This window comes from Malus sylvestris, chromosome 7 (assembly GCF_916048215.2).
Source record: "Malus sylvestris chromosome 7, drMalSylv7.2, whole genome shotgun sequence".
Taxonomy (NCBI): domain Eukaryota; kingdom Viridiplantae; phylum Streptophyta; class Magnoliopsida; order Rosales; family Rosaceae; genus Malus; species Malus sylvestris.
The window spans coordinates 21,435,898-21,463,649 of record NC_062266.1 but is presented as its reverse complement, the minus strand read 5'-3'; the positions used below and the strand labels follow the sequence as shown (position 1 = coordinate 21,463,649).

General features: G+C 36.3%; 1 protein-coding gene, 1 long non-coding RNA gene and 1 pseudogene across 2 annotated transcripts; 2 read left to right on the top strand and 1 right to left on the bottom strand.

The window, feature by feature from the left end:
- Positions 1–1,896: 1,896 nt before the first annotated feature.
- On the top strand, positions 1,897–4,670 carry LOC126629356 (probable WRKY transcription factor 46). The gene is made up of 3 exons (XM_050299381.1): positions 1,897–2,511; positions 2,625–2,753; positions 3,789–4,670. The coding sequence occupies exons 1-3, from the start codon at positions 2,186–2,188 to the stop codon at positions 4,402–4,404; spliced, it is 1,071 nt and encodes a 356-aa protein (XP_050155338.1). The 5' UTR covers positions 1,897–2,185; the 3' UTR covers positions 4,405–4,670.
- A 55-nt stretch (positions 4,671–4,725) lies between these two features.
- LOC126630173 (putative anthocyanidin reductase) lies at positions 4,726–24,229 on the bottom strand (annotated as a pseudogene).
- On the top strand, positions 8,545–12,170 carry LOC126629358 (uncharacterized). The gene is made up of 3 exons (XR_007625742.1): positions 8,545–8,644; positions 8,790–8,865; positions 11,817–12,170. It is a non-coding gene; the product is annotated as an uncharacterized LOC126629358 (long non-coding RNA).
- Positions 24,230–27,752: the final 3,523 nt, after the last annotated feature.

The following is a 27,752-nucleotide window of genomic DNA, read 5'->3' as shown; positions in this document are numbered from 1 at the left end:
TGAAAAAGACAAGATTACCTTCGAGGCACATCGAAACTCCTACGCGTGAGCATCGGACAATCATCACTCAATCAAGGTCAAAGTGACCAAAATAGGTGTTTATTCAAAACTTATTTCATTTATCCTCATCAAATCCTCCCCATAAGGTAGCCTCCAAATATTCATTCAAACTAGGATTAATTATATAAATTAATTAATTGATTTTCTAATTAATTAATTAAAAACCAAATTAATTTCCTAATTGATTGCAAGATATTATGGTGATATAATATCTTGCAATGACACCCAAAAACCACCAAATGTGGCCGGTTCCCAATTCTCCAAAGGGGGCTGGCCATACCCCTATAAATACCACTTTATTTCTCCAAAAACCTATGTTGAATCCTCTTGAAAAATTCTCTAAATTCTCCAAATATTTTTCCCTCAAAATTCTAACTTTAGCATTAGACGTTCTTTGGCCAAAGCCTCCCTTCCATTCATCGTGGGCGCGTAAGACTCTTGGCATTGACCTAAGATGTTAATTGTTTTTGCAGATGCATTTTCATCTAAGAACAAGAAATAAGAAATTTGCATCCACAATGTGCATCCTACATAACGGGTGCAAGTATTATCCATGTCTATATCCAACATGGAACTAGCTAGTTGAAGTGTTGAATATGATAACATATTATATGTATTATAGTATTTATTTAACATGTAGGCCAGGGTAAATAGAAAAAACAAAGTTTCAAGCAATATTCAAGTGGGTATTTCATATTCCAACACAAGATAAAAAAAGAAAAAAGTGGGCTTTTCATATTTGTGTGTGCGTGTTCGTGCCTCACGGGGCTTTGTCTATCAACATCAACGTAAGCAAAAGCTTTTCACATTGCGCACTACCGTACGTCATTTTCAGTTTTTTATTATTTATTTCCTAATTTTATGATAAAGTTATTTAAGCGCAAATAAAATTCATTTGACAAAGTTTATTAGCAACACGGTTACCATCTCGAAAAATGTGTGTATAAACAAAATTCATTTGATAAAAGACGCCATAAGTAATTATTCAAATCAATCAACAAAGTGAATATATAAAAAATAAGAACCAAAGTGAATATATGTTTCTATATATGAAAAGGTGTTTTCGATCACAGCAATTGCTATTAGCACTCTTAAAAAGTTATTATGTATTCTTCAAGTGAATTTGCTTCTTTATGCTTTATAACAAAGCAACATAGGATATTTTGAAACATCAATAACAATACTCAAACAGTTGAACAATAATATCTTAAAAGACTATAAACATCACTGCTTATTGACAATTAATCTTAAATTAAATACTCATATTCTAACATAGAATCGAGCAGCACATCATATGGTTCCTCATGCTCTAATATCACCCAATAAAAATTAGGAGATTATATTCACACACTCCAAATTATTTCTCCCACACTCTTTTAATTTTTTAATATTATTTATCAAATACTAGTGGTGTGTAGAAAATATTAAAAAAATAAAAAAAATGTGAGAAAAGTAATTTGGAATGTATGAATTTAATTTCTTTAAAAATTACCCAGGTTAGGTGCGAAAGGGACTTGTTGAACCCTACAGGGATAAGACCTAGAAACTTCAAACCTTCTTCCGCGTTGCTTCTCGTCAGTCACTATTATAATTTTTTAGAGAGAGAGAGAGAGAGTTTATGAGTCTAATAATTTTCGGGGTTGAATGGGTCGGCAAGACTTTTCGTACACATTTCTCTTTATATCTCTACTATTCGTACACATTTCTCTTTAATGCTCTACTATTTTGCCTTCTCTTGTTTTTTTTTTTGTCATTAGTTAAGCTTGGGGGTGGAGGGAATCGAACTTAGGGCAAAAGAAAATCAAATTAGTTAAGTTTTCTTCAGTCAAATCTGTCCCTTTTCCTTATCTTTTCCCATCATCTTTTCTCATCCCCTTATATCCACCCCCTCTTCCTCACACTTCCACTAACAAATTCAAACACACAACGTTTCCCTTCTCTCCATAACATCACAACTCTCTCTCTCTCTCTCTCTCTCTCTCACTACTTAAGCAAACTACCTATCAATCTTCATTTGGGAGATTTGGTGTTTCTAGCTCAAATTTATCCATAATTTCCATAATTATCACAACTATAGTGCTTGAAGCATTATTTTTAGTTTCTTTTTGAGTTCACATTTTTGTAAATGGAGAAGAGGAAGAGCATGGAGTGGGAGCAGAAGAGTTTAAGCAATGAGCTAACTCAAGGGAAGGAGCTGGCGGAGCAGCTGATGAGCCACCTCCACCATTCTTCCTCACAAGAAACAAAAGACTTTCTGATTTCAAAGATACTTTTTTCTTATGACAAGGCACTCTCACTGCTCACAGGCAGTGGGGATGGCTCTGATGGAGAATCCAAGCACATCGCAGCTCATGAAAGTATGTTGGAATCACCAACTTCATTTGGCAATAGTAGCCCATTGAGTGAGATCTCTGACCAAGATTGCAAGGACAAAAATGTCTTCAAAAAGAGGTCATTTTTTTATTTGGTGTTTAATTTTGTTAGATGGGTAGTTTTTTTATTAGTTAAATTTAGTTGTTGAAATTGGATATTGATGAAATTGTTGGGATTTTTTTGTGTTGCAGGAAAACAATGCCCAGGTGGACTAAGGAAGTGAAGGTTTCCACTGGAACAGGGTTAGACGGGAGTCTTGATGATGGCTATAGTTGGAGAAAATATGGCCAAAAGGATATCCTTGGAACTAATCATCCAAGGTGAGAACTATTACCTTTTGAAGTTTATTAAACGATATTCTAATTTAATCTAATTTATGACGATGGAATCCAAGTTAAGTGTAGAAGCGTGATCGTACTGCATCACACGAGTCAAATCTCTATTTGCTCGTAGTGGGAAACACCTTTTGCTTTTTATCATACGAGTCTGATTTAATCATTAGTCAGTGACTCATGAATCAGGCTGCTCCTAAAACATATGCAGCACATGAAAATTGCTGAACACCAAACACCTTTTCCTTTTCTTCTTTTTTGCTATAAAAATTATATCCACAAATTACAGAAAGATGATGATTTCTTTTTCTACAATTGCATGAAGGAGAAAAGTTCTTACAAATTAGAACTTATCCAAATGTGACTGTAACTGGATACTAAAAGCTTCTGGTTGCTGACAGCTTGGTTTATGTGACACTTCAATTTTTTGCAAGTTCGTCTGTATATAAGTACCGTTTTTTGTTTTTTTATTTTTTGTTTGGCCCATAGGTTTGACAATTCTTAAGCATATAGCGGTACAGCACCTTTTAACGTTAAACGTGTCTTGCCCTGGTCACGAGTCCAAGTCCAAAACCGGATCTGCCTTCTCTATCATTTCAGTTTCCATACATTCTCATCTCCTCCTATTTGTACAGTCATGATTAAGCCACGTCAACATTTTATATTATTATTGGTTTTTATCTTATTATCTCTATAAAAAAAATTAATATATAATGCTGACGTGGCTTAACCGTGACCGCATAAAATAAGAGGGGATAGGAGTGTATGAGAACTGGGAGGGCAGAGAAGTCGGGTCCGTCCGAAACCTATTCTATGGGCGGCCTAAAACTACCGTGTGTACACCAAAACCATATATGGACCACAAAACAGCCGTTTGTGCTTTGGCTCAATTTGGGACCGTTGATATTTACTCAATAAAATGCCATCTAATATGTCACTTTCAATGGTGGTCTACAATACATGTAAATTTAGTGAGACAAGAAATTAATTTCTAAAGAGGGTTTTTGTTTTCTTGCGTTGCAGAGGCTACTACAGATGCACACATCGTGGCACACAGGGTTGCGTAGCGACCAAGCAAGTACAGAAATCAGATGCAGACCCAACAATCTTTGTGCTAACCTACAGGGGATTACATACTTGTAGCCAAGTCTCACGGTCAGCTAGGGTTAAAGAAGAGTTCAAAGGCAACCAAAATAAAACCCTAGAAGTCGAAAAACCGAATCAGTTTTCAACGGAGATGTCATTCAGTTTCGGAAGAGCAGGGCTTAGGGTTAAAACTGACCATTTGGACACTAGAGAGAATGATATATTTCCATCATTCTCCTTCCCTTCCACTCCGATTGAATCCGAAAATGTTGGGGACCATATTTTTAGCGCAATTATGATGGAGAGCAATTTGATGGATGACTATGCTCCAGTATTTGGATCTCCAGCAACAACATTTGAGTCGGACTACTTGACAGTGTCACCGTGCCATGTGAGCAGTTTCGGACTAGTGCATGAAGTGCAGACTTCAGAATCTGGTCTCACGGAGATAATCTCAGCTCCAACTTCAGTCACCAATTCACCAATTGGGGATTTTGACTTCTCAATTGATGATTTGGAATTTCACCCAGATTATTTTGGCTTAAAATGTTAACTTTTTCCTTCTCTACTTTGGAAAGAAAAAAAAAAACCTAAAAAAATTGCAGATAGATAAATGAGGCTTGGAAGAGAGGTTCCTCTGTCTAGTTAGTTAATTTTTTTTTGTCCAGGTAGTTATTAGAAGTAGCGTGTTAGGTAGCCTTTCTGTGTGTCTTTACCTTTCTTTTTCTTCTTTCCACTTCTAGCCTCATTGAATTGTAAATTCTTTGGTCCAAGAGGATTAGTGCTGATTTAAAAAAATAAAATGCAGTCTTGATCAAATTTTGAGTTAATAAGATCAAAATCTTAACAACTGCCACAATTGACTGATCAGTGATCAGAGGCATTGGTCTTGGCTGGAAGCAAACTCACCCATCTTTTGTGCCCACTTTAGAGTTCCATCCAATATCTCCTTGGCACCAAATTTGTACTCGAATCCAATTTTCTTTAGCTTTGAAGAACCCCAATAAATTTCTCTCTATATCTTCAACAAACCTAAAACAAAACAGCACTCAATGAACTTCTGAATGCATAATGTTTGGAACCATTATAGAATACGGAAGCTGTTCTTAGCACACTAAAAATATTATCAAACACTTTTTTCTTCCAAAAGCATACATGAGAAATTGCGCTTTGAGAAGTGCAATATTACTTTTTTAGAATACCAATCTAGCAATTCCATGGAGTTTTCATAATAACGTGTATAGTAACTTACTCTTTAGCAATTCTGATATCTGGGTAATATTTCTCCCAGTGAGATGCTATTTCTGCTGATGACAAATATTCACTGGCACAGAAATCTGCCGCTGATGGAAGGCTGCTCCATGCATAATATGTGTGCCTTACAGACATCTTCAATGTGAACAAATGGAACTTTCCCCAACAATTCCTCCAAAAATCTCAGGGTTTTGTACCCCCTATCATTTTTTGTGATCTGTGAAATGAGCACTTCCATGCTGTCAGGCATAGTAGGGAGAAATGTATCCCCTCCCACAAGGCCATAGACAATGCTGACTACTTCAAGCTCATCGCGCTAATGTGCTTCAGCGCTTCTTTCTCTGAAAGGATCTTTGAGTGTGTATACTCCTACAAATACATGTTACCCACTTCTTCGTGGTTTTTTTCCCCGAAAATAATTAAAGTGCTAACAAATGATTGATGATGGCATTCTTAATTAGAACACAATATGCTAGCATCAGTCATGCATGTGAATGCATGTAGAAATCTGATCCATCAGTGGCGGTGATTTCTTCTCTTACTCGCTACTTGACAATAGCACTACTTTCTTAAGGAATTTCACAATTTTATTGGTTGTCATAAATTTGGTGCTTGCAATCATTGGTTGTGTGGCAAGAGGAAATGAAAGATTGAGGGGAGTCCAACAGGACTCATCCAGGAATTGTTTGAAACCGCTTCCAGAGTCTTTGACTGGTGATGCAGCTACCACGGAGGCTGTGTAAATGAATCGCTTTATGGTGCCTGATTTGATGGAAGACTTAACTAAGCTGTTAAGCCCAGAAACTGCAGCTACAGATATGTCTTTGAACTATGTTCAACAGTAAACATAAGGAACTGTCTAAGTTAACATAGTAAACACAGTAAATCGAATACATATATCAAATATACTAAATATAAGTGTACATTTTTTTAACTCTCTTTCTTCTATGGTAACTGGTAACTATAGAAGGGATATCCTGCATCGAATTGCTTAACAAGTTTCATGACCTAGTTCCACTTCTAATCCCAAAATCAATTAATGAAACTCAAATTATTTTCTTATCTTAAGTTGTATTGGTCAATAATTTTGTCTTCAGAGGCAGCGTTGGGGGTATGCAAAAGGTGCAGTGGCACATGACCCTAAATTTCTGAGGGCTTCTAAAATGTGTCCTCCTCCCTATATTATATGAATATAAATTTTCTTATAAAAAAGTTTTTAACTAAGAAGAAAAATCATCATCATATGATTATCTACATTACAATTGATTAAGTGGAGCCTATAAATAAATTAATTTTCCATTTTTCTCTAGTACTGAAAAACTTGTGTATTACTTTCTTCTACTTTTCTATAGTTATAAAAACTAACTTGTGTATTATTTTCTTTCAGAAACACAAGCGTATTTCTGTATCTCTCTTTCAGTTGTGCTTCTTTTTTTCATTGATGAACCCTAAGTCATAATTTCATTGCAATTGGAGATTATTCAATTATTAAGAGAAAGATGCTATTTTCAATTAAGTTTGAATGTTGATTGTTGAATTCTTTATAATATATTGTCCACATTTTTTTCTAAATAAAAATGGCATTTTTATTAAATTCGCATAGAGCCTCCAAAATGTCTAACACGGCCCTGTCTCCCTTACTATGTCTGTGACAACCCGTCCCAAATTTTATTATTTTATAAATTTTAAAAGCGTGATTTTACAAAAATGCCCTAGAAGTGAAGGTGTTGACCTTCATTGACCAACGCGTAGGGAAACGTACTAAATATTCTTGTAGTGTATTCCTGATGTATTCGACAATACAAACGCGTGAACGCAAGCAGAAGTGAATTTGGAGTTACAATTAAAGTTTTGTGAAGCTACAAACCGAATGTATTTTGAAGAAATGATTTATCCTAAGAATATTATATTATTTTGTACTAAATGATTGGGCCACATGGGTGTGGCTGAGAAGAGGGCATCGGAGAGAAGGAATTCAGAAGAAAAAGGGATTGGGCAAAGCTGCCCAATCTGGAAAAAGAGACAGAGATCGAATAGGGAGAGGAGAGAGAGGGGTTAGACCAATCAGAAAGCAAGAAAGGAGGGAAAGGATAAGGGAGAGAAGTGGGGGGAAAGAAAGAAACGGGTTTTCCCCAACCCGTGCACGCACGCACTCATCTCTATTTTTCCGACGATTTTCATCGGATTTCTCACAAATTGGATCAAGGTACCATTCCCAATCAACACCTAGACCTTCCCTCTTCATGTTTCACCCCAAAAATCTTGAAATTTGGTGGTGGTTTGGGAGGCCTAGAACAAAACCCAAACAAGTTTGGGAGCGTCAGAGCTGTTTTGGAGATGGATCTAAGACACCCAAAAACAAGGGTTTGGCACGGTTTTGACGAAATTGGAGCCTTTCCAGACCAAATTGGACTTGGCCACATGTATAAAGTTTACTCTACTAGTTGAGATCTTCATTTCTGTAAATTTTGATAATTTTTGGAAATAGTTGGATATTCCGGCGAGCCGGGGCGGCCAACTGCCACCCATGGCGACGCGTGGTCAACGAACCACCAATGCTATTTTTAGGCCATAATTCATGTTCTGAATTCAGTTTTGATGAATGAATGACGTATGATGATCATTCGAACCTAAATTTGTTACAATGCATGGTTAGGCCAAAATATGAATTGACGATCCAATCGTTGGATCGTCACTAAACTTTGGTACGTGGTAGTACGTAATATTTGAAGAATTTAGGAACTTACGGAGTTGGAATCTGACGTATGGATATCCTCAAATTGGATTTGTAAGTTCGTAAAATAAAATGCTAACCGCCACTTGGTTTTGGCAATTGGCGGAGATCCGACCGTTGGATTGTTCTAAAACTTTAGTATGTTGTTTGAGAAGCATAATGTGGATCCTTCGAAGTTACGGATTAGAAATCTGACTTGTAGATCTTCTGGACCGAATTGCGTAGACTTATGTGCGATGTAAGTTATGTATTATATCAACGAGAATTTTGAGATATGGTTTGATAATTGGTCACAAGAGCCAATCGTTTATGACGCCTCGATGTTCGTGCTAGGAAGTTGTAGCACGGATTCCAAGTTAGTGGATCTTTCCTTGCTTATCTTATGTTTCATGATTGATAATTCTATAAATGCTTTTAAATAAAACTAAGAAACTTATGCCATGACATATATATATATATATATATATATATATAAGTTATAAAATCAGTGTTCGAAAAAACGGCCTAGGCGGGCTAGGCGGCTGGGCGTTTTTTTTTTTTGAAATTAAAAAAAAAAAAAAAAAAACTTAGATTAAGCCTAATTCTAACCCATGCCCTGCACTTTCTCTTCTTACCACAAACAAAAGCAAAAGCCAAAAACCAAGCCGTCGTCGTCTCTCTGTCTCTACCCATTTCTCAAACTCTTCAACTGCAGTGCACGGTGCTTGCGAGCGATTGTGCTTCCTTCCAGCCTTCAGGACCACGTGCTTGCGAATCGCGATTGTGCTTCCAGTAGCTTTGCCAATTTTACCTCAGGCAAGAATAGGTAATTTTTCCATCTTCTTCCCTTTTCTCTTCTTCTCCTATCTTGTAGTGTCATGAACTCATGGGTAAAGAAATTTGAGAGTTAGGTATTTGATCTTGGGCTATGGTCTAACATACCAAATTATCTTTCCTCAATTTGATCTTAGGGTTAAATTTGGGTATTAAATTGGTAGGGCTACAATTCTCCAATCCACACCCTGATCATCTCTGCTAATTATTCAGGTATGTTTCTTTTTTAATTCTTTCTTTTAATCATCCTTTTAAGCATGTACATGTTGACAGAAAAAAAGCCATTGATTCCTCAAGGAGAGCACCTCCACTGTGTATCTGGGTTAATATTATGTGTACCTTTTGAAATTTTTTCCAATGTCGTTAGGCACTAGTGTATATGCTTGAAGTCCGATACATATTTAGTTTCAGTTATTAAACAAAGTCTATTATGGTTAAGCATATTCCTGCAGTTGTTCTTCTTGAATTCTTTCTTTTAATTAATTTTTCCTTCTTACACTTTATGAATTATGGTAAAGGTAGATCATAGAAGTATTATCTATTTAATCTGCTGGGAAAGGAAAGCATCGATATAATTATATATTCATACTCGGTTCAGTGTGCTAAATATGATGTGTAGTGCACTAATGTGTTTCACGTTGAGGGCAATCTATAATTTGTTATATAAATAGATTGGATGTGAATCAAAATGTAAGGCCAGAATCAGAGCTAACTAAGAAAAAATGCAATTGGAGTTGGAGCACTAAAATTAATCCACTTTACCACTACTATTCATATATTCCAAAACCCTAGCTCAATTCACATGCCATATATTTTCATTCATGCATGCATGGACCACTTGCTGCATTTTAAGGTTTTCACATTTGCAACCTTTCACATGTAATGTTGCTCTTTTTTATTGGATGGGACGGTCATTTATAGTTTGTAATGTTTATTTTATATGAACTTTAGGATTGTTTCTTTCTTGTGTGATGACTGGTACCTCATCTTTTGGAGCATCTAATGCAATGTCGTCCTCCTCTCAAACTGAAAATATGTTGAAGCGTAGCTCGGAAGATGTGGGATGGGAATATGGGATCTTGGCAAATCCTACAAACTCAGATAAGGTGAAATGTAAGTTGTGTAACAAAATCATTAGTGGTGGAGTACATAGATTAAAACAGCAAGTAGCCAACATAAGGGGAAATGTAGCGGCGTGCACAAAGTCTTCGGATGAGGATAAAGCTAAATGTAAAGCCGCATTAGAAGAAGCAAAAAATAAGAAGAAACAAAGGGATAAGCACCTTGTGGAAGTGAGGGAAGAGGTGCGACTTCAACAAATTCAAGAAGAAGACATTGAAGTGGTTGGGTCAAGGAAAAGACCTCGCACTCTTGGACCTATGGATAGGTTTGCATCCTCCATCAATCCCGATTCTTCAAATGAGGGAAGTAAGAAGACTCGGCAACAAAACATCCATGATGCAATTTGGAAGGAAAGAGCACATTAAGTGGATCAATATGTGGCTCGATGGGTGTATGAAGCCAATATTCCTTTCCATGCTATTGATAATGATAGCTTCAAGCATGTGATGGAAGCAGTTGGTCAATTTGGCCCGGGTTACCTACCTCCAAGCCAATACGAATTAAGAAAGCCATTATTGAAAGAAGAGGTAGAAAGAGTTAAAAAGTCACTCAAGAAACATGAAGAAGAGTGAGCTTTGAATGGTTGCTCAATCATGACCGATGCTTGGAGTGACCGAAAAAGAAGAAGCATAATGAATTTATGTGTCAATTGCAAGGAAGGCACCATATTTCTTTCTTCTAAGGAATGCTCTAGTGAAGCACACACCGGGGAATATATCTTTGAATATGTTGACAAGTGTGTTGAAGAAATTGGGCCTCAAAATGTGATTCAAGTGGTAACCGATAATGCTTCTAACAATATGGCGGCGGCAAACATGATGAAGAAAAAGAGGCCGAATATGTTTTGGACATCATGTGCCACTCATACTTTGAATCTCATGCTTCAAGGGATTGGTAATCTCCCTAGGTTCAAAGGAGTTATTGACAAGGCAAAGACTTTCACCATCTTCATTTATGCACATCATAAAACTTTGGCATTGATGAGGAAGCATACCAAGAAAAGAGGGATAATAAGGCCCAGAGTCACTAGATTTGCAACTTCTTTCCTCACATTGCAAACCTTGATGGATAAGAAAAAAGACTTGAAGGTTATGGTTGCTAGTGAAGAATGGGAACAATGCAAAGATGTCAAGACTACAAAGGGGAAAGTAGCATATGCTACTATATTGAGTTCACACTTTTGGAGTGGGGTCTTACTTTGCTTGAAAGTATTTGAACCTTTATTCAAGCTACTTCGAATTGTGGATGGGGATAAGAAGCCATCAATGGGGTTTTTGTATGGAGAGCTACAAAAAGCAAAGATGGAGATTAAAGAGACATTCAAGAACAATGGGGCCAACTATCAACCAATTCTTCAAATTATTGATGAAAAAGCTCGTGAGCGGCTTGATGGTCCATTGCATTTGGCGGGCTACCTCTTGAACCCTTATTATTTCTTCAAGGATCAAAGCATACAACATGATCCAATTGTCATGGAGGGGATTCCGGTTGTGAAAGAAATTGGAGTTCTTTTGAAGGTATACATACAAAGAAAAGGAATAGAGTAGATACAACAAGGTTAAATAATTTAGTCTATGTCCAATTTAATGCAAGGATTATGAACAAGAAGAAAAGAGAAAAGGAGAAGAAAGTGGACATACTACTTGCAAGTGAAGCTAGTATGGCTCAAGGATGGATTGTGGAGGGTGGTGATGAAGAACTTGAGTTTGGCTCGAGAATTGGAGAGACATCGGAGGTAGGTAGTTCCTTAGAGCCTAGGGGGAGTTCTAAAAATGTTGAAGTAAGAGAACTTCATGAAGAAGATTTTATATCGGATGAGGACACGGAAGAAGAAGGAGATGATGAAGAAATTGAGTTCGAGTCTGACACGGAGAGGGTCTTGGAGGGTTATGGTGAAGAAGAGTTTGATGCCTAGTAACTTTCGTAGCTCGATTTTCTTTTCTGTCAGTGTCTGCTTGTGTAGCATTTGAACATTTGACTTGTTGTTAATTTTATCCTATGAAAACTTGTTCTGAAGTATAGCATATTATTATGATTCGCAGATGTGAACTTGTTTTTGAGAACTGCTTTGTTCCAGAAGAAAATGTTCTCGGGCAGGAAGGAAAAGGTGTAGTGATGCTTTTATTACAACTTTGTTATTGGAAGGAAAGATCATTTGGATTGGTTGCATGTTAAAATTCGCAGCAAGAATTGATATGTTAGTTATAACCTGATTGCTCATCTGTCATATGGCTTATGAGCTGCTTTTAGTATTAGGGTGATCAAAATTTACCATTAGCGAAGACTTTCACCATGGGACTTATTCCTGTATTGCTGGAACTGCTCAACCAGACTTGTTCTAATAATATATGATGCCAACAGTTTTGTTGCGCCACTGGCCTCCCAGTTTATCACCTAAAGAAAATAGACGACTTTATGAATTACTTCATTTATTGAAAGAAATATTTCTTTTGTACATTTTCTATTTGTTTTGGAAGAGTCACTATGCACTTATTCACAGGATATACAAAAAATTTACCTCAATCCGCCTAGGCCACCTAGGCGCTAGGCGCTAACCCGCCGCTCGACTAGCGCCTAGCGTTTTTTAGAACCTTGTATAAAATACTATGAGATGGTTGAGTTAGATTTCATTGTGATCTATCCATATGCGTATTACTATAAATGATTATTGCAAACTATGAATGGCTTGATCCCTGTTTAGGATACGTAGGCAGTCTAACGAGATGTTATATGCAGCTATATAAGAAATGAGATTAAATAGTCGGGACCATAGCCTTGTTTAAGGAATTGAGCAATGTGTGTGGGCGTTTGGTTTTCAATATATATTTATATACTTAATATTTTTCCCAGAAATACGTTTAAATGAAATTATGTCTTGAATGCCATGCATATGAGTCTATAATTCGTATATGAATTGGTATATGATGCATTATATATAATTGTGGTTCGGTGAACGCTCTGAAGTGCAAAGGTGAATACAAGACGCTCAGGCAAGTTAAGGTAAGTTTAGGTAAACTCAAGTAAGTATACGGTATAGTTTGATATGCGATGAGATATGAATATGTCGTATAGGTCACTAGAGATGACTCCGACTATTATATGCTAGCCATGATTGATGAGATATATGATGAGATATGAATATGTCGTATAGGTCACTAAAGGTGACTCCGACTATTATATGCTAGCCATAACTGATGAGATAACTGATGAGATATGAATATGTCGTATAGGTCACTAAAGGTGACTCCGACTATTATATGCTAGCCATAACTGATGAGATATGCAATTAGATATGAATATGTCGTATAGGTCACTAGAGGTGACTCCAACTATTATATGCTAGCCATAACTGATGTGATATGCGATAAGATATGAATATGTCGTATAGGTCACTAGAGGTGACTCTGACTTATATGCTAGCCATGATTGATAAGATATATGATGAGATATGAATATATCGTATAGGTCACTAGAGGTGACTCCGACTTACATGCTAGTATATGTAACGAATACATGATGAGCTAGCCTAGGTGATGAAATATGGGAGGAACTGTTATACGTGATGAGTTATGGACAAGTCGTACAAGTCACCTTAGGTGACTCCGACTTGCGTACTAATGTGAGTTATTAATCGCATGATTGTTTGATATTATTGATGAGATGTTGTGTTGTGGTACATTATGATTTCTCTGGAAATTATACAGGTGTTGTAGCGAGTGATTACATGTTTTATATGTTTTCTATTAGTATTTCACTTACAGGGCCACTCATCCTTATCTTGTCTTCACCCTCCACATATTATTAGCTGAGTTTTATTATCACCAAAGACTCGCTGTGATTCTTAGTATCGAAGACTATTTTGAGGGTACGATTCTCATATCACCTTTTTGTACTTGCTTATACTCTAACATCATGTGTGAAGTGGGTTCATTCCCGCTCACCAGTGCACTCTGGTATTTAGGCACTCTTAGGTTTAAATTTATTCACAAATTTCCACATCATCACACTTTATGGCTTCGTCACATTCCAGGTGTTGGCCAGCATAACTTGATTCGGAGTCCTAGTGGACATTCCGGGTCGGGGTGTGTCAATGTCAGTATGGTTGTCTGTGTCGTTAACAAACTTGATTGTACTCTGGAAATGCAATTAACCTTACCCAAAAAGGATGTGACACTACCACCCTCCCCCACCCCACAAAAAAAATTACCAGTTTAAGGTAATTTAAAATTACCTTTTTAGCCAAAATTATCCCTGAGATTATCATAACTCTTCACTTTGGTACCTAAGATTTAAAATCAATAGAACTTGTCCTTGAGTTTGTCCACCATCAATCATTTTGGTCATTTCGTGAAAAAAATCCGTTAAATAAGGATAAAATAATAATAATAAAAAAACCCTCAATTTTGTCCTATCATTTAGTCCATTGTTTATTAAATTGAGTGTATTTTTATTATTTTGGTCCTTATTTAACAGAGATTTTTCATGGAATGACTGAAATGATTGTTATGGACAAACTCTGGGACCACTTATATCGATTTCAAATCCTAGGGACCAACGTGAGGAGTTACACCAATCTCAAGAATCATTTTGGATAAAAGGTCTTTTAAATTTAGTTAAAGTTAGGTGACTGCATTTTGTAAGTATCGATCCATCTCCTTGTAATGGTAAGAAAACATAGTGGTATAGTCAACTACAATAAACTTTGATAGAAAGGAAGGCCTACCCACAAACACTACTAAATTTCTCAATCAGATGAGAAAAGTGTTATAATTTTATGATCACATTCAGTGCAACAACATGTATGAAATCTTGAACTAACTCTCCAGCCATGATCGTTCAACAGAAGTTTTTTAGCAGCACTGCAAAACCGAAAGCTCATTTAACTCTCTGTTGAATTCTATAGTTTCTAAGGTTTTGAAAAATTGAATTCTGAAAATTTTGGAGGAGAAGAAGAAGACGAAGTAAGGTGAGCAATGGAGAGTGCGTTGCTCTCTGATTTCTTGGATTCGATTACAACGTCATTCCTTCACACAAGCATGTGCTGAAAGAAATAGGTCAAAGTTACCGTTATACATACACATGCGTAGCTCGTGTAAGCAAGCAAGAGATGACGATGCTATCTGATTTCTTGAATTCGATTACACCCTTATTCCTTCACACAAGCATGTGTTGAAGGAAATAGGTCAAAGTTACCGTTATACATACACGCGCTTAGCTCGTGAAAGCAAGCAAGAGATGACGATGCTATCTGATTTCTTGAATTCGATTACACCCTCATTCCTTCACACAAGCATGTGTTAAAAAAAATATGACAAAGTTACCGTTATATGTATACATGCTTAGCTCATGTAAGGATCCTCGCGTGCATTGCACAGGTTCAATTTAAAATACCATATGTTATGACAGATGACACAATCCTAACCTATAAAGTAGTTCTAATCTCAGTTGAAGATGAACAATGAACAAAACTAAAACTCTTCACTGCAACCGAGCTTCCATTGGTCTTCCTTGGCTGCAATGACAGTCTTCATTCTGCTATCCATCTTCTGCAACAACCCTTAAGCCTCAACAATATCTTCTAAGGTTGTTGTAGCTTTAACATCAAGCAAATTTCTCAAGTAGCAGAATTGATCATTAGGCAATGCCTTTTGTGAAAATATCTGCTAACTGTTCTGATTTACAATACACCAGATTGATGATATTGTTTTGCAATGCATATTTGAGGAAGTGATATCTTTTATTTATGTGTTTTGATCTCTGATGAAACACTAAATTCGTTGTCATGACTATAGCAGAGGTATTATCGTAGCATAAAGGTGTAGCTTCAGTTTGTAATTCACCAAAATCTTCCAATACAAACTTGAGCTTCATCTGTCTACAGAGAGCCTCATCTACAAGTTCACTACCATTATATCTTTTCGACTTCTCATTCACTGCAAGTGGCATGCTGACAGGTTTGCAATCCTTTAAGCCAAACTTGTTCAAGAGTGCAAGAGCATACTTCCTTTAGTTAATGAAGATGTTATCCTCAGTTTGAATTATTCCCATCCCAAGAGAACGATAAAGCAAGCCAAGATCAGTCATCTCATATTTGTCCATCACATCCTCCTTGAATTCTCTAATCAATTCTGCACAATTTTCTGTGTATAAATATCATCCACATATATGGACACAATTAGTGATTCATCATTTCTGAGTTTGATGTAGAGTTTAGCCTCACTAGAACTTCTATGAAAACCACAAGTTACGAGATATGATTTTATCTCATCATACCAAGCCCTTGGTGCTTGTTTCAATCCATGAGTTTGTAGACCTTGTCTTTTGCTCCTGGTTTCACATAGCCCTCATGTTGGTCCACATATACCTCTTCTTGTAACACTACATTCAGAAATGCTGATTTCTCATCAAACTGATATAACTTTCAGTTTCTTTATGCAGCAAGAGCAATTAGAGTCCTTATTATATCAAGCCTTGCAACTGGCACAAAGTTTTCATTAAAGTCAACTCCTAGCTTTTGTGAATAACCTTTGGCCACCAATCTTAGTCTTGTGTTTCTGGATTGTTCCATCAAGATTCAATTTAGTCTTGAAAACTAATTTGACACCAAGCACAAGTTTCTCAGATGGTCTGTTAACAAGTTTCTAATTCTGGTTTTTCTCAATCATTTTCCAATTCAGCATCCATAGCTTTAGACCATGCTTCATCATTGACTGCTTCTTCAAATCCTTCAGGTTTTACTATGCATAGATTGCATCTTACATAAACTTTACTCAAACTTCTCATTTTCACATGTGCTGAACCACCTGAGCTAGATCATCCCAATTCAGTTTAAGAGTCCTAAATTACTTGAGGATAATTTACTCTCCTTCTAACTAAGCAAGATCTTGGATTTCTATCATTTCACTTGATTCAATGCAGTGTTCTAAAAATTGGCCTAGACAGCGTCTAGGTAGTGGAGTGTCGTCGGGATTTTGTCCAAATCATCAAGGAAACTTGAAAGCTTATTAGGTGGATGTTGGGTGGGGTTAGGCGGGGATAAGTGGGCTTATGAGGGGAGAATGGAATCTGAAGAAAAAAAATAAAAAAAATAGTTCCAAAGTAGTGGCACTCTACGATGGAGATAAAGCTAGAAGCGTTGCGTAGAAGATAAAGTTATACAGCGTCGTTTACGTTTTTAGTGATTTAATTTGCTATCCTTTTTTCTCTCACTAAAGTTTTGAACTAACCCCACCACTTCCTGCAAACACTTCGCATCTTTCATTTTTATTATTCCTTTTTTCTCTTACCCACCATTCTGTTTGCAGACTTTTCATATCTCACCATATTTTATATCCTTCTTTCTTTATTTATTTTTTCTAATTTAAGACCCACCAAATTTTGTATCCCACTAAAATATTTATCTTAACCTCTCACATAAATATTAACTTAAAACTCTCACGTTACATATATATTCTTCTTTTTTAAAATACCATATAATTCATGTCTCTTTACATATTATATGGTAAATTTAATTAATTTGTATGATATATAATAAATTTACTTAAATCTGGCTTGCGCTTTATAGAACTTTGATCCAATGGTTTTCTGTCTTTCTTCAAACTGCATATTAACATGAATGGTTCTTGGACCCACTTCTTCACTTTACCAATCGCACAATGCATTCTCATCAAAGATCATACGTCTTGACATAATTATCTTCCTAGTTTCCAAGTTGTAGAGTCTATAACCCTTTTAAGCTTTACCATACCCCACAAATATTCCTTTAACGTAAGCTTCCTCTAGCTTGTGTCTCAAGTTTTCTGGAATGTGGCCATAGCACACACATCTAAACACTTTCAAATGCTTGATTCCATGTTTCCTGTCAATAATGATAGGAGCATATTTATGCGACTGAGTTAGTTTGTTCTTATGCATTTATGTTGTTATTTCTTAGTTAATTATGTATTTTAAGATATTTTTGTGTGTTTGTAGGTCCATAGGCCTTATAAAGCAATAAGATGCATTTTGGTGCATTTTGGAGCAGTTTTGGGCTTGGAATGAATAGCACATGCATGGAGCAAGGTGGATGGACGAAATTGAAGACTAAAGAGGCTAGGAATGTGTTAAAGAGAAAGAAGAATTAATGTAATAAGGACAAAGAGCTCAGCCACAAAGGGGTGTCACTCCACCATTCACCTGTCCATCATTGCCGTGCACCACCATTGCACTCCCTTTGGATTCCTATGCCATGCATCATCATCCATGTTCCCTCCATTAACTCATTTGTTGCATCATTCCACTTCCTTTCCTTTGTCTACCATGTGCACAATATCCTTTCACCTCCTTGCACTCATTGATTCACCACTTACTCACCTTTCCACCTATGCCATGCATAATCATCCTTGTTCCCTTCATCATTTCAGATTTCATGCATCATTACATTGAATCATTGCACTCAATTGCTACACCATTCCTTGTTCCCTCCATCATTTCAGATTTCATGCATCATTGCACTCAATTGCTACACCACTCCATGTTCCCCTCATTGCCATGCACTTCCTCTATAAAAGGAATTGTGTGTAACATAAATTTAGTTCATACTTTGCTTGATCATTCATCCCCATTTCAATATAACCTTCATCCAAACATATCCATTCATCTTCACATCCACTCCTCCATACAAACAAACCTTCAAACACTTACCAACACCTTGTGCCGTAGCAAAGGAAGGGAAGGAAAATGCTTGGACATGCTTGCTGTCCAACTTGGATCGTTGGAGTGTTTAGTGTTTTCTTTCTTTTGTTTCTAATGTTTAAATTCATTTCCTTTCGTTTTGTTGTAAATATGAGTGGCTAAACCCCTCTTGGCTAGGGGTGATTTCAAAGCCATGATTATGCGTGCAATATAATTTGATAAATTCCAGTTATGAACTCTTGAATCGTGAATGCAATTGGCTTAACTATTTGATTGATAACTTATTTGTATTTGTTAATTAAGGGTCGACACTTAATTGGCATGCATAAATCCGTTGCTAGAATATAAGGAGGTTTCACATAATCGTTACAAACTTATATTCACATGTAGTGAATGTCGCTTATAAACGATCGCGTTAAGTTCAATTCCTAGCATAAGCGACATGATGTCATAGTTGCAAGTGCTTTGTCAATGCTTATGATTTTCATTAAACGTAATGAACTTTGAATGTATCTCTATTATGATGTCATGTAGGGAACTTTTGAAGAATGTTTTGGGTTGTAGAATGATGTCATCCAATCCAATAAAACAAGAAAAATCTGAGAGTTAACTAGTGATGTCACGTTTAATTTTGGAGCATTGCCATTCATAATTTAATGAAGTAGTAAGTGGAAATCAAGTTATTTGCATACATGTCATGTGTGGAGAAAAAGCCTCTAGCTATCCCATCCATCATCTTATTTCTCAAATTTGTTTTACAATCTGTCTAGTTTTTCTTACTTGTTTGTTTGTTTCAACTTTGTCCAAAACTCAATCCCCCTTTACTTTAGTGTGTCTAATTAGTTAGAATCTATTTTATTTGTGTTTTTAAATGTTTTGATTCAAGTAAAAGTCAATTTTCGTCCAAAGTCATTCCTAGTGTCTAGTTAAGTTTATTTATTTGTTTTAAGCTGTTATGAGTATTTTAAGTTTGCTTTGAGTCTTGTTAAGTATTTTTTAAGTTTAGTTTTATGTTTTTGAGTCAGTTTAGAGGTTATTAGCAAGCCCTCCTAATCCTCGGTCCAGAACGATCCCTACTTATACTTATACTACAGTTGTCAAAAAGGGTTAAATTTGTGTGTTAAGTTAATTTTCGCATCAAATAACACCATTTTATTGAGGAGAATAGATAACAGTAAGTTGTCCTTCAAGACCACAACCCTCACAGAATTTCACAAAATCATTAAAGGTGAACTCTCCACCTGTCATTTCTAGCTTATTGATTTTGTATCTTGACTGCAGTTCAACCATTGCCTTGAACTTCTTGAATACATTAAAGACTTTTGACTTGAATTTGAGAAAGTACAGCCAACACATTCTTGTGTAGTCATTAATGAATGTGAGGAAGTACTTGTTCCCTGTTAGTGTTTAAGAGTTTTAGCTGAAATAAATCAATCCATTTTTACTTGTTTTAATTAGAGCCCTTGGATTACATTCCAAATGGATGCTCTAGATTTAAGTGAGAGTTAATGATATAGAGTGACAACTGTAGCTATCTCATAGGATAGATGAAATGAATGGTTGTGATGTATTCTTTCTGTTATGAGAGAGAGTGTGTAATGATGCTTTGTACTAGTGAGTGCTATCGGTAACATTTCCGATTAGCAGAGAAGAAGAAATGGAAGTTGTTGTTCACTCATCTCTGTGAATTCCCTGCAACCTTTCATTTTCCTTTCCTCCAGAAATCTCATAAAAACACATTGAATCACAGCATAAAATACATAATCTAACATAATGCAACCTGGCTCTGAGTTTTCTTCAGTGAGGAAGCTCGACGGTCAGTTCGAGTATTCACAGATAATGCAACCTGGCTCTAATACCATGTTAGATTATGTATTTTATGCTGTGATTCAATGTGTTTTTATGAGATTTCTGGAGGAAAGGAAAACGAAAGGTTGTAGGGAGTATTCACAGAGATGAGTGAACAACAACTTCCATTTCTTCTTCTCTGCTAATCGAAAATGTTACCGATAGCACTCACTAGTACAAAGCATTATTACACACTCTCTCTCATAACAGAAAGAATACATCACAACCATTCATTTCATCTATCCTATAAGATAGCTACAGTTGTCACTCTATATCATTAACTCTCACTTAAATCTAGAGCATCCATTTGGAATGTAATCCAAGGGCTCTAATTAAAACAAGTAAAAATGGATTGATTTATTTCAGCTAAAACACTTCAACACTAACACCCTCCAATTATAGTAACCTGCATTCGGTAATAAACATCAGAGTGTGCCAATTCTAGAGGATATTCTGTCAATTCAAGAAGTCCCTAGACCATCTCCTTTTGCTTCAACAATTTCAAACTCGTGAACTTCAAATGTCCAAGCCTTATGCACCAATTCCAGACCTCATCTTGAATTGTAGCCTTTCTTACAATATGATTTACATTTTTCATGAACAATGGAAAACATCTACTACCAATGAGTTGAACTGTTACCACCAAGTACTCCAATTTTTTGTCTTAAAAAAAATACCAAATAACAATAAATAACCACTTTGTACCATCTACCTAACACTTAACAAGTTCTCATCTAGACCAGGCACTAACCACACTTCCTTGATATATCTAGTCTCATTCTTGGTTTAAATCACCAAGGTAGCTTTTCCTGTAGCTTGCACAAGATCACCATTTTCCATTTTCACCTTGAATGTCATAGATTTGTCAACATTAATCAACAAGGATACCTGTGGTGTTGTATGATTGCTACATCTATTATTAATGTACCAAACACTATGTTTGTTCTTCACAAAAATTGCAAACATAGAACATAGAGCCTTCTTCTACATGTTTAGCATGATGAATAAGTTGATTCACCTTGTTGTTGCAGTCCTTGGCTATATGACCAAATTTGTCATACTCATATCTATGATACTTAAGCTTGCTTTTGAACCAACAAGTGCCATAGTGTAATTTATCACATTATTTGCACACCTCCGTAGCATTTTCCTTATTTCCACCATGCTCCACAAATGCACTTAGTATGTAACCAGTCTTAAAACCTCATTCTTCTTCTTATTCGTCCACAATTTCTTTCCCTTAGAACTATTACCGTGTGAACAATATCTAGCAATTTATGCTCAAATCTTTTTAGAGTGGCTACAACCTCAGTAGAATTAATCTCATCTGGCTTCTTAGTCTCCTCAATCACAGAGACAATATTATCATAGCCAGGAGTAAGACAAATTAACAGTTTCTCAATTATTCTCTTGTTTTACAACTCCTCACCATACATCTTCATTTGGTTAACAAAATCAAACAATCTAGTCAAATAAGCAGATATCATTTCATCATTTCTCATTCTTATTCGAGCATATTCAAAATCTCTTCTATTACCTTGAAGTGGGTTGTTTGATCAATCCTTATACATATCTTAACTAATTATCAATATAATGAACCAAATATTGATGACTAATATGTGAGCCACCTTTAATGAAAATATTTGGAAGTGTTAACCAGAAGAAAAATTGAGATCGTTTCACACCCTTTCCAGATTTTTTAGATTTCTTTACTTTTCAGTGAATAGATAAGACGACTAAGAAATGAATTACGATCAGAATAGCTCTCGGTTATCTTTTATGTAACCGTCGGGTGGATGGGGTGGGGGACACGAGATAAGAGGGTGATGAAGTCTTAGAACAAAACCTGAGAATCCTTGGGCTCATTCTGCAAAGGGGTGGCCAAGTGAAAAATATAGTCTGTTGTCTGCTTTAGGAAGACTTTGGACAAGTCCCACTTTAAATGGATCACCTACACAAATACATATTCACCATATTAATTAACTAAGTTCATGTTTAATTAATCTATGAAAATAAGAGAGCATGAGAGAGAGAGGAAGAGAACCAAGATTTCTCAGTGTTGCATGGATTGTGCAACCTTTCTCTAAGAGCCTTTTGACAAGTGAAGAACCAAGGTAGCTCGAGGCTCCTGTAACCAAGGAACAAAATGCCGATATTATCGGTTTTTCACGGTACCGATATTTTAATAGGTATCCAACGGGTTTTCGTCAAAATATCGCGATATTATCGATAATATCGCGATATTTCCGAAACTATTGCGATATTTTGGAACTGTGCTACTTGGAGAAGAACGCCGGAGCTTCTACAGCTCCGGCCGATTACAAACGCAAACCTTAGTCTCCGATCTAATTACCAACGTGAAGAGGAAAGAGAGAGGAGTAAGTTTATACCCTTGGTTCGCCGTGAAATGGCCGAAGGTGTTCGGAAAGCTCCTCAATAGTCACGAGTTCGCCGGAGTTGGGTGAGCTTTCTCCCGACCTGATCTCGTTCCATAACACACACCCAAGCTTACCTAACCGGAGAAAATGAAGAAAACTCGCCGGAGGTTTTTGGGTTTCGTCGATCTTGTAGAGACAAGAGGAAGAGAGAGAAAGATGAGGTTTTGATGGTGATGCCGTCTACGGAACGATGGTGTGGGTGCTGTGTACTAGGGTAATCACAGGAGAAAGAGTGAGAGTGATGAGAGGGTTTCGAGAGAGAAGACAGTGTGCAGAGAAGGAAAGAAAGAGAAGAAGAAAGAAAGGGGGTCTCGGGTAGGATCTGGTTGATCTCGGTGACGATGGTGACGAAGCCGGAGGAGGAAGAGGAGGAGGGGAGGCGGCGGAGGGAGAAGGAGTAGGAGAAAACAAAGAGGGTTTTGCAGGGGCGGAGATTGCGAAGAGGGAGAGGAGGGCGATGAGGAGGAGGAGGGATCGTTGACTCGTTCTCTCTGTCTTCTCTTCTTTCTCGTTTCAATTGGCAATTTAGGGATTTAAGCAAGTTTCAGGCCCCCAAATCATCTACTTATATTGCCCTAAAAAACTCCAAGTAATTACAACATCGTATTAGAATTGTAATTGATCCTTGTTAGATTTGGTTTAGAAATTCTATGTAATTTAGTGATTGTTTCATATTAGGTTTAGATTTGAATTTTTTACTCCATTCAGATTTTAAAGGATTATAATAGATTTAAAAATTTATGAATTTTGATGAAGTTTAATAATTTTTAAAACTTTTATGTAAAATTTTAAGTGAATTCCCTCAAAATTTCAGGGAGCGATTTGAGAATGTTTAAAATATTATGTGAAATATTTCTAATTTTTTCGAGTTTCCCAACTTTTTAAAAATCTCTTCGAATCAATTTCTAAATGAATACATTTGGAATGTATGAATTTCTTAAAAATCATGATCGAATACCCCTTAAACTTTAAAGAATCACTTAAAATCCTGATTAAATGCCCTTAGATTTTTAAGGAGAATTAAAATGTTTATAAGCCCCAATTGGATGTACCGCTTAATTTAACTAATTGACACAACACAACAAAACCAGTTAAGATTACAAATTAACACAAAAGACGACTTGATGCGAGGTCATATCTAAAAAACTTGCCGCAATAAGCCCCAATTGGTGTGTTTAAACTTCTTTCATTAATTACTACATATTTTCTACACTCACAATGTTTGTCAGCTCGTTATATAATCAACTTGATAATGTTAAATCCATCATGCAATGCATTTCCTTCCAATTTTTTGTGATAAACTAATAAATCATTGACTAAATAAACATCCTGCAAAGTTTCAATAAAAATTTCCAAGTTTTTCTTACAATTTCCGTGGTTTCCATGTAATTTTTATCGATATCGATATTATCACGATATTTCCATCGATATTTCCGTGTTTTCGGACTACCGATATTTAATACCTTGCCTGTAACACAAACCCTGCTGCACTCCATTTGCAAATCAGAGCAACTTAGGCAATCCGAGGATTTAACTAAATTTGAACTTTACAAAATTTACTTTGTTTTGTCTCTTTTGAGGTACCTATAAATTTAAAATGAGCATTATTTTGAAAGGTTGGCTTTTAAATTGGTGAATCTGGCACTCATAATATAATGCCAAAAGAGTCGTGCTGGATGCAGGATTTTTGGAATAAGACTTTAGGCCAATCAGTGAACTGAACTGATGAATATTGTCTTAAGAAAATAGAGCGATATTTTAAATCTCGCGTAAGAACGCAGTAGAGGATTAGGTGAGAGACCTACAGACTATGTCCAAGTCATAGAGTAGGTAATAATTGAGCGCCTTTTGTATCAGTTTTACGTAAACTAATCACAATGGAGCCACAAGGCATCTGGCAAGCGAAAAATCACAATGGAGCCACAATGCATCTAGCAAGCGAAAATTTCTTGATTGCGGCTGATCTATGCGGAACAGAGTCACAAAGAGGCCGGTCCAAACGCTCTAGAGTGTGTTGTCGGATTGAGTATCCGCACACAGAACGAAGTCATGGCATCAAGAAGTTGATGTACCAAGTGCAAATCATGCATTGAATACAAGAGAGATAACTTGTTTTTATGTTGTGCAGAATTTAGTCTGGTCTCACTGAGTAATGTGTAAGATACTATATCTATGTGTGTCATTACCTTCTTCTTTTTCTGACTTCTAGTCTCATTGATTTGTAAATTTTTTGATCCAAGTGGACTAGTGCTAGCTGGTTTTAAGAAATAACATTGCAGTCTTGATCAAAATTGACTAAATAGGAGTTTGAACTGCCACAATTGACTGATCAGAGGAAAATAATTTATTTGGCATGGTCATTATTTGGGTACAATAGTCTCTTGGCTAAAAGAAAATGAGTAATTTTTTGAATTTGTCATATAAATTAAAAAATTTAAAGTGATCTGTCACATTAATTTTTTGAAATCATTAATTTGGTATCTCACTATATCCCCATTAATTTTTCCATCGAAAGTAAGTCACGTATCTTACACATGACTTGTATTCAGGGCAAAAGGGGCGTTAGGGGTGTGCAAAAGGTGCAATGGCACAAGGCCCTAAATTTTTTAGAGGATCCAAAATTTTTATCATCCTATATATTACATATGAGTATAAATTTCAAATAAAAAAAGGTTTTAACTGAAAAGAAAATCATCAATCATATGATTTTATCTATATTACAATTGATTAAGTGAAGCTTATACTTAATATATAAATTTTCTACTTTTATCTAGCAATAAAAAATTTGTGCATTACTTCTTCCACTTTTCTATTAAGCAATAAAAAACTATCTCGTGTATTACTTTTTTTTTCATAAATACAAACGTGTTTCCATATCTCTCTTTCAGTTGTGCTCCATTTTATTTTTTTTTGAGTTGAAACAATAGCGATTTTATTTTATTATGAAATCGACATACAATCATCAAAGAGGATACCCTGGATTAATTCCGGAGGTTCCTCGAACCAATGAAAGGTAGATGAAAAATATAAGGCCAACTTGGCCATTCTATGGGCCGCACCATTAGCGGAATGACTAACATGACAAATTTTGGAGGACCCAAATCCCCTCAGGCACTCTCGGACATCATCCAATAATAAATCCGAAGAGGAGGACCCCTGCTTCAAACTCCCAACCCCCTGAACAACCTGCAAGGCATCACTCTCTAGAATAATGAATTGCATACTCCATTGCATAGCCCAGTAGAGGCCTTCTCCTGCAGCCATCAAGTCAACCGTATAGGGATTATTGACATGGTTAATTTTGCGAACGAAACCTCCAGCATAACTACCAGCTTCATCCTGGAATACCACGTCAATTCCCCCTCCTAAGAATCAGCACGGAAAGCACCATCCACGTTGATTTTGATCCAGCCCGTAGAAGGAGAAGACCAACGAGATTGCAAAGGCAGAGGCTGATGTTGAGTTAAAATCTTGGCATTTCTATAGGCTTGTAGTTGGAGATTCATGGCAAAATTGACCAGGACCGGGTTCACAACCTTGCCATCCCGCAAAAGAGTATTCCTGGCACGCTATATCGCATGAATTAACATGAGAAACAAGTCACAGCAGGTGGGAGGAAGAGACTCAACAATCACCAAGAACCAATCCCAAAAGGATGAAACTGTCGAGTTTTGCTGACCCGGATTCAGTTTAGAGGAAGAAAAAAATGTACGGGCAAATGGACATGCACTTAACACAGATAGCGCCGACTTCGAAAAGGAACTACAAAAAACACAAATGTTGACCACCACCACACTTTTTGTTTTCTTTCCAAATTTGACCGAGTAGGCAGGATATTACAATAGGCCTTCCAAACACAAACTTTCACTTTACCTGGAACTGAAGTTGTCCATATTTTATTCCTAGTTGAATCAGTCGTGGGATTTGGACTTGAAGAAGATGCAGTATCCCGTGGTGAGATAGCAAGATGAACTCTAAATCATGACTTTATGTTCAAGATTATTCAATTAGTAAGAGTGAAATGCTGATTTCAATTAAGTTTAAATATTGGTTGTTGAGCTTTAATGTAAGAATATATTGTCCAAATTTTTAGGGCCTTTTTATTAAATTTGCATAGGGCCCCCAAAATGTTAGAAACGACCCTGGTTCATTGTTACATTGAAGCTGCCATTGACTTGTGTTAATGGCGGCTTTCACTTGCATAGATAGCTAATGTGGATCCTAGTGAAGGAGAGAGAATCATCGCCAGATCCACTTTGTGAAGATCTCGGGGATCCTCCAATCACATCCGTTCATCGTATATCGTGCGGCCAGTTTTCGTTAAGTACTGTTTATATTCAATTTTAAATAAAAAAATTTACAATAATTTCTGACTGCACGATGTACAATGAATGGATGTGATTTGAGGATCTCCAGGATCCTCACAAAGAGGATCCAGCAAAGATCCTCACTCCCAGTGAAGAACTGATGAGAAAAGGAATGAATGAATGAGTAATTTAGTATTGAAACATCTTCCAAGAACATTAGGGGTTCAAAGCACTTTCTCTTCAAAATTAGGAACATTTGCTATGTATAACCAATTTTTCTTTAAAAGAAAAATTGTGATTTTATTGCGATTGGGGATTTGAAGGGCTTTGCTTGCCATCAAAGGTGAGGACTTTGGGGAAAATTGGAAGCAATTGTCAAATGAAGTGATCGAAGAAACAAAAGTGGAATTTTCGGTTTTTATTCCCCGCTGTGCATATTGCTATGTATAAACAATGGGTAAATTATACTTTACCACCTCAGGTTTGAGATTTAATACAACCTCATACAACATTTTCAAAACATTTTACTTTCATACCTCACGTACTATTTTATTTCAATATAATACCTCCGTTACATTTTTCATCCATTGCTCCATTAAGAGCTGACATGACTGCCATATTTATGCCACGTGGTTGCCACCATTTGTGCCACGTGGCTAAACAATTAATAAAAAAAATTTAATGATTAAAAAATTTAATTAAAAAAAAAACC

Bases quoted from the DNA above. Each gene is read 5' to 3' on its own strand.
- LOC126629356 (XM_050299381.1), top strand. From the start codon at position 2,186: ATGGAGAAGAGGAAGAGCATGGAGTGGGAGCAGAAGAGTTTAAGCAAT. The intron at 2,512-2,624 runs GTCATTTTTTTA...TTTGTGTTGCAG, and splicing joins AAAAATGTCTTCAAAAAGAG to GAAAACAATGCCCAGGTGGA. The intron at 2,754-3,788 runs GTGAGAACTATT...CTTGCGTTGCAG, and splicing joins CTTGGAACTAATCATCCAAG to AGGCTACTACAGATGCACAC.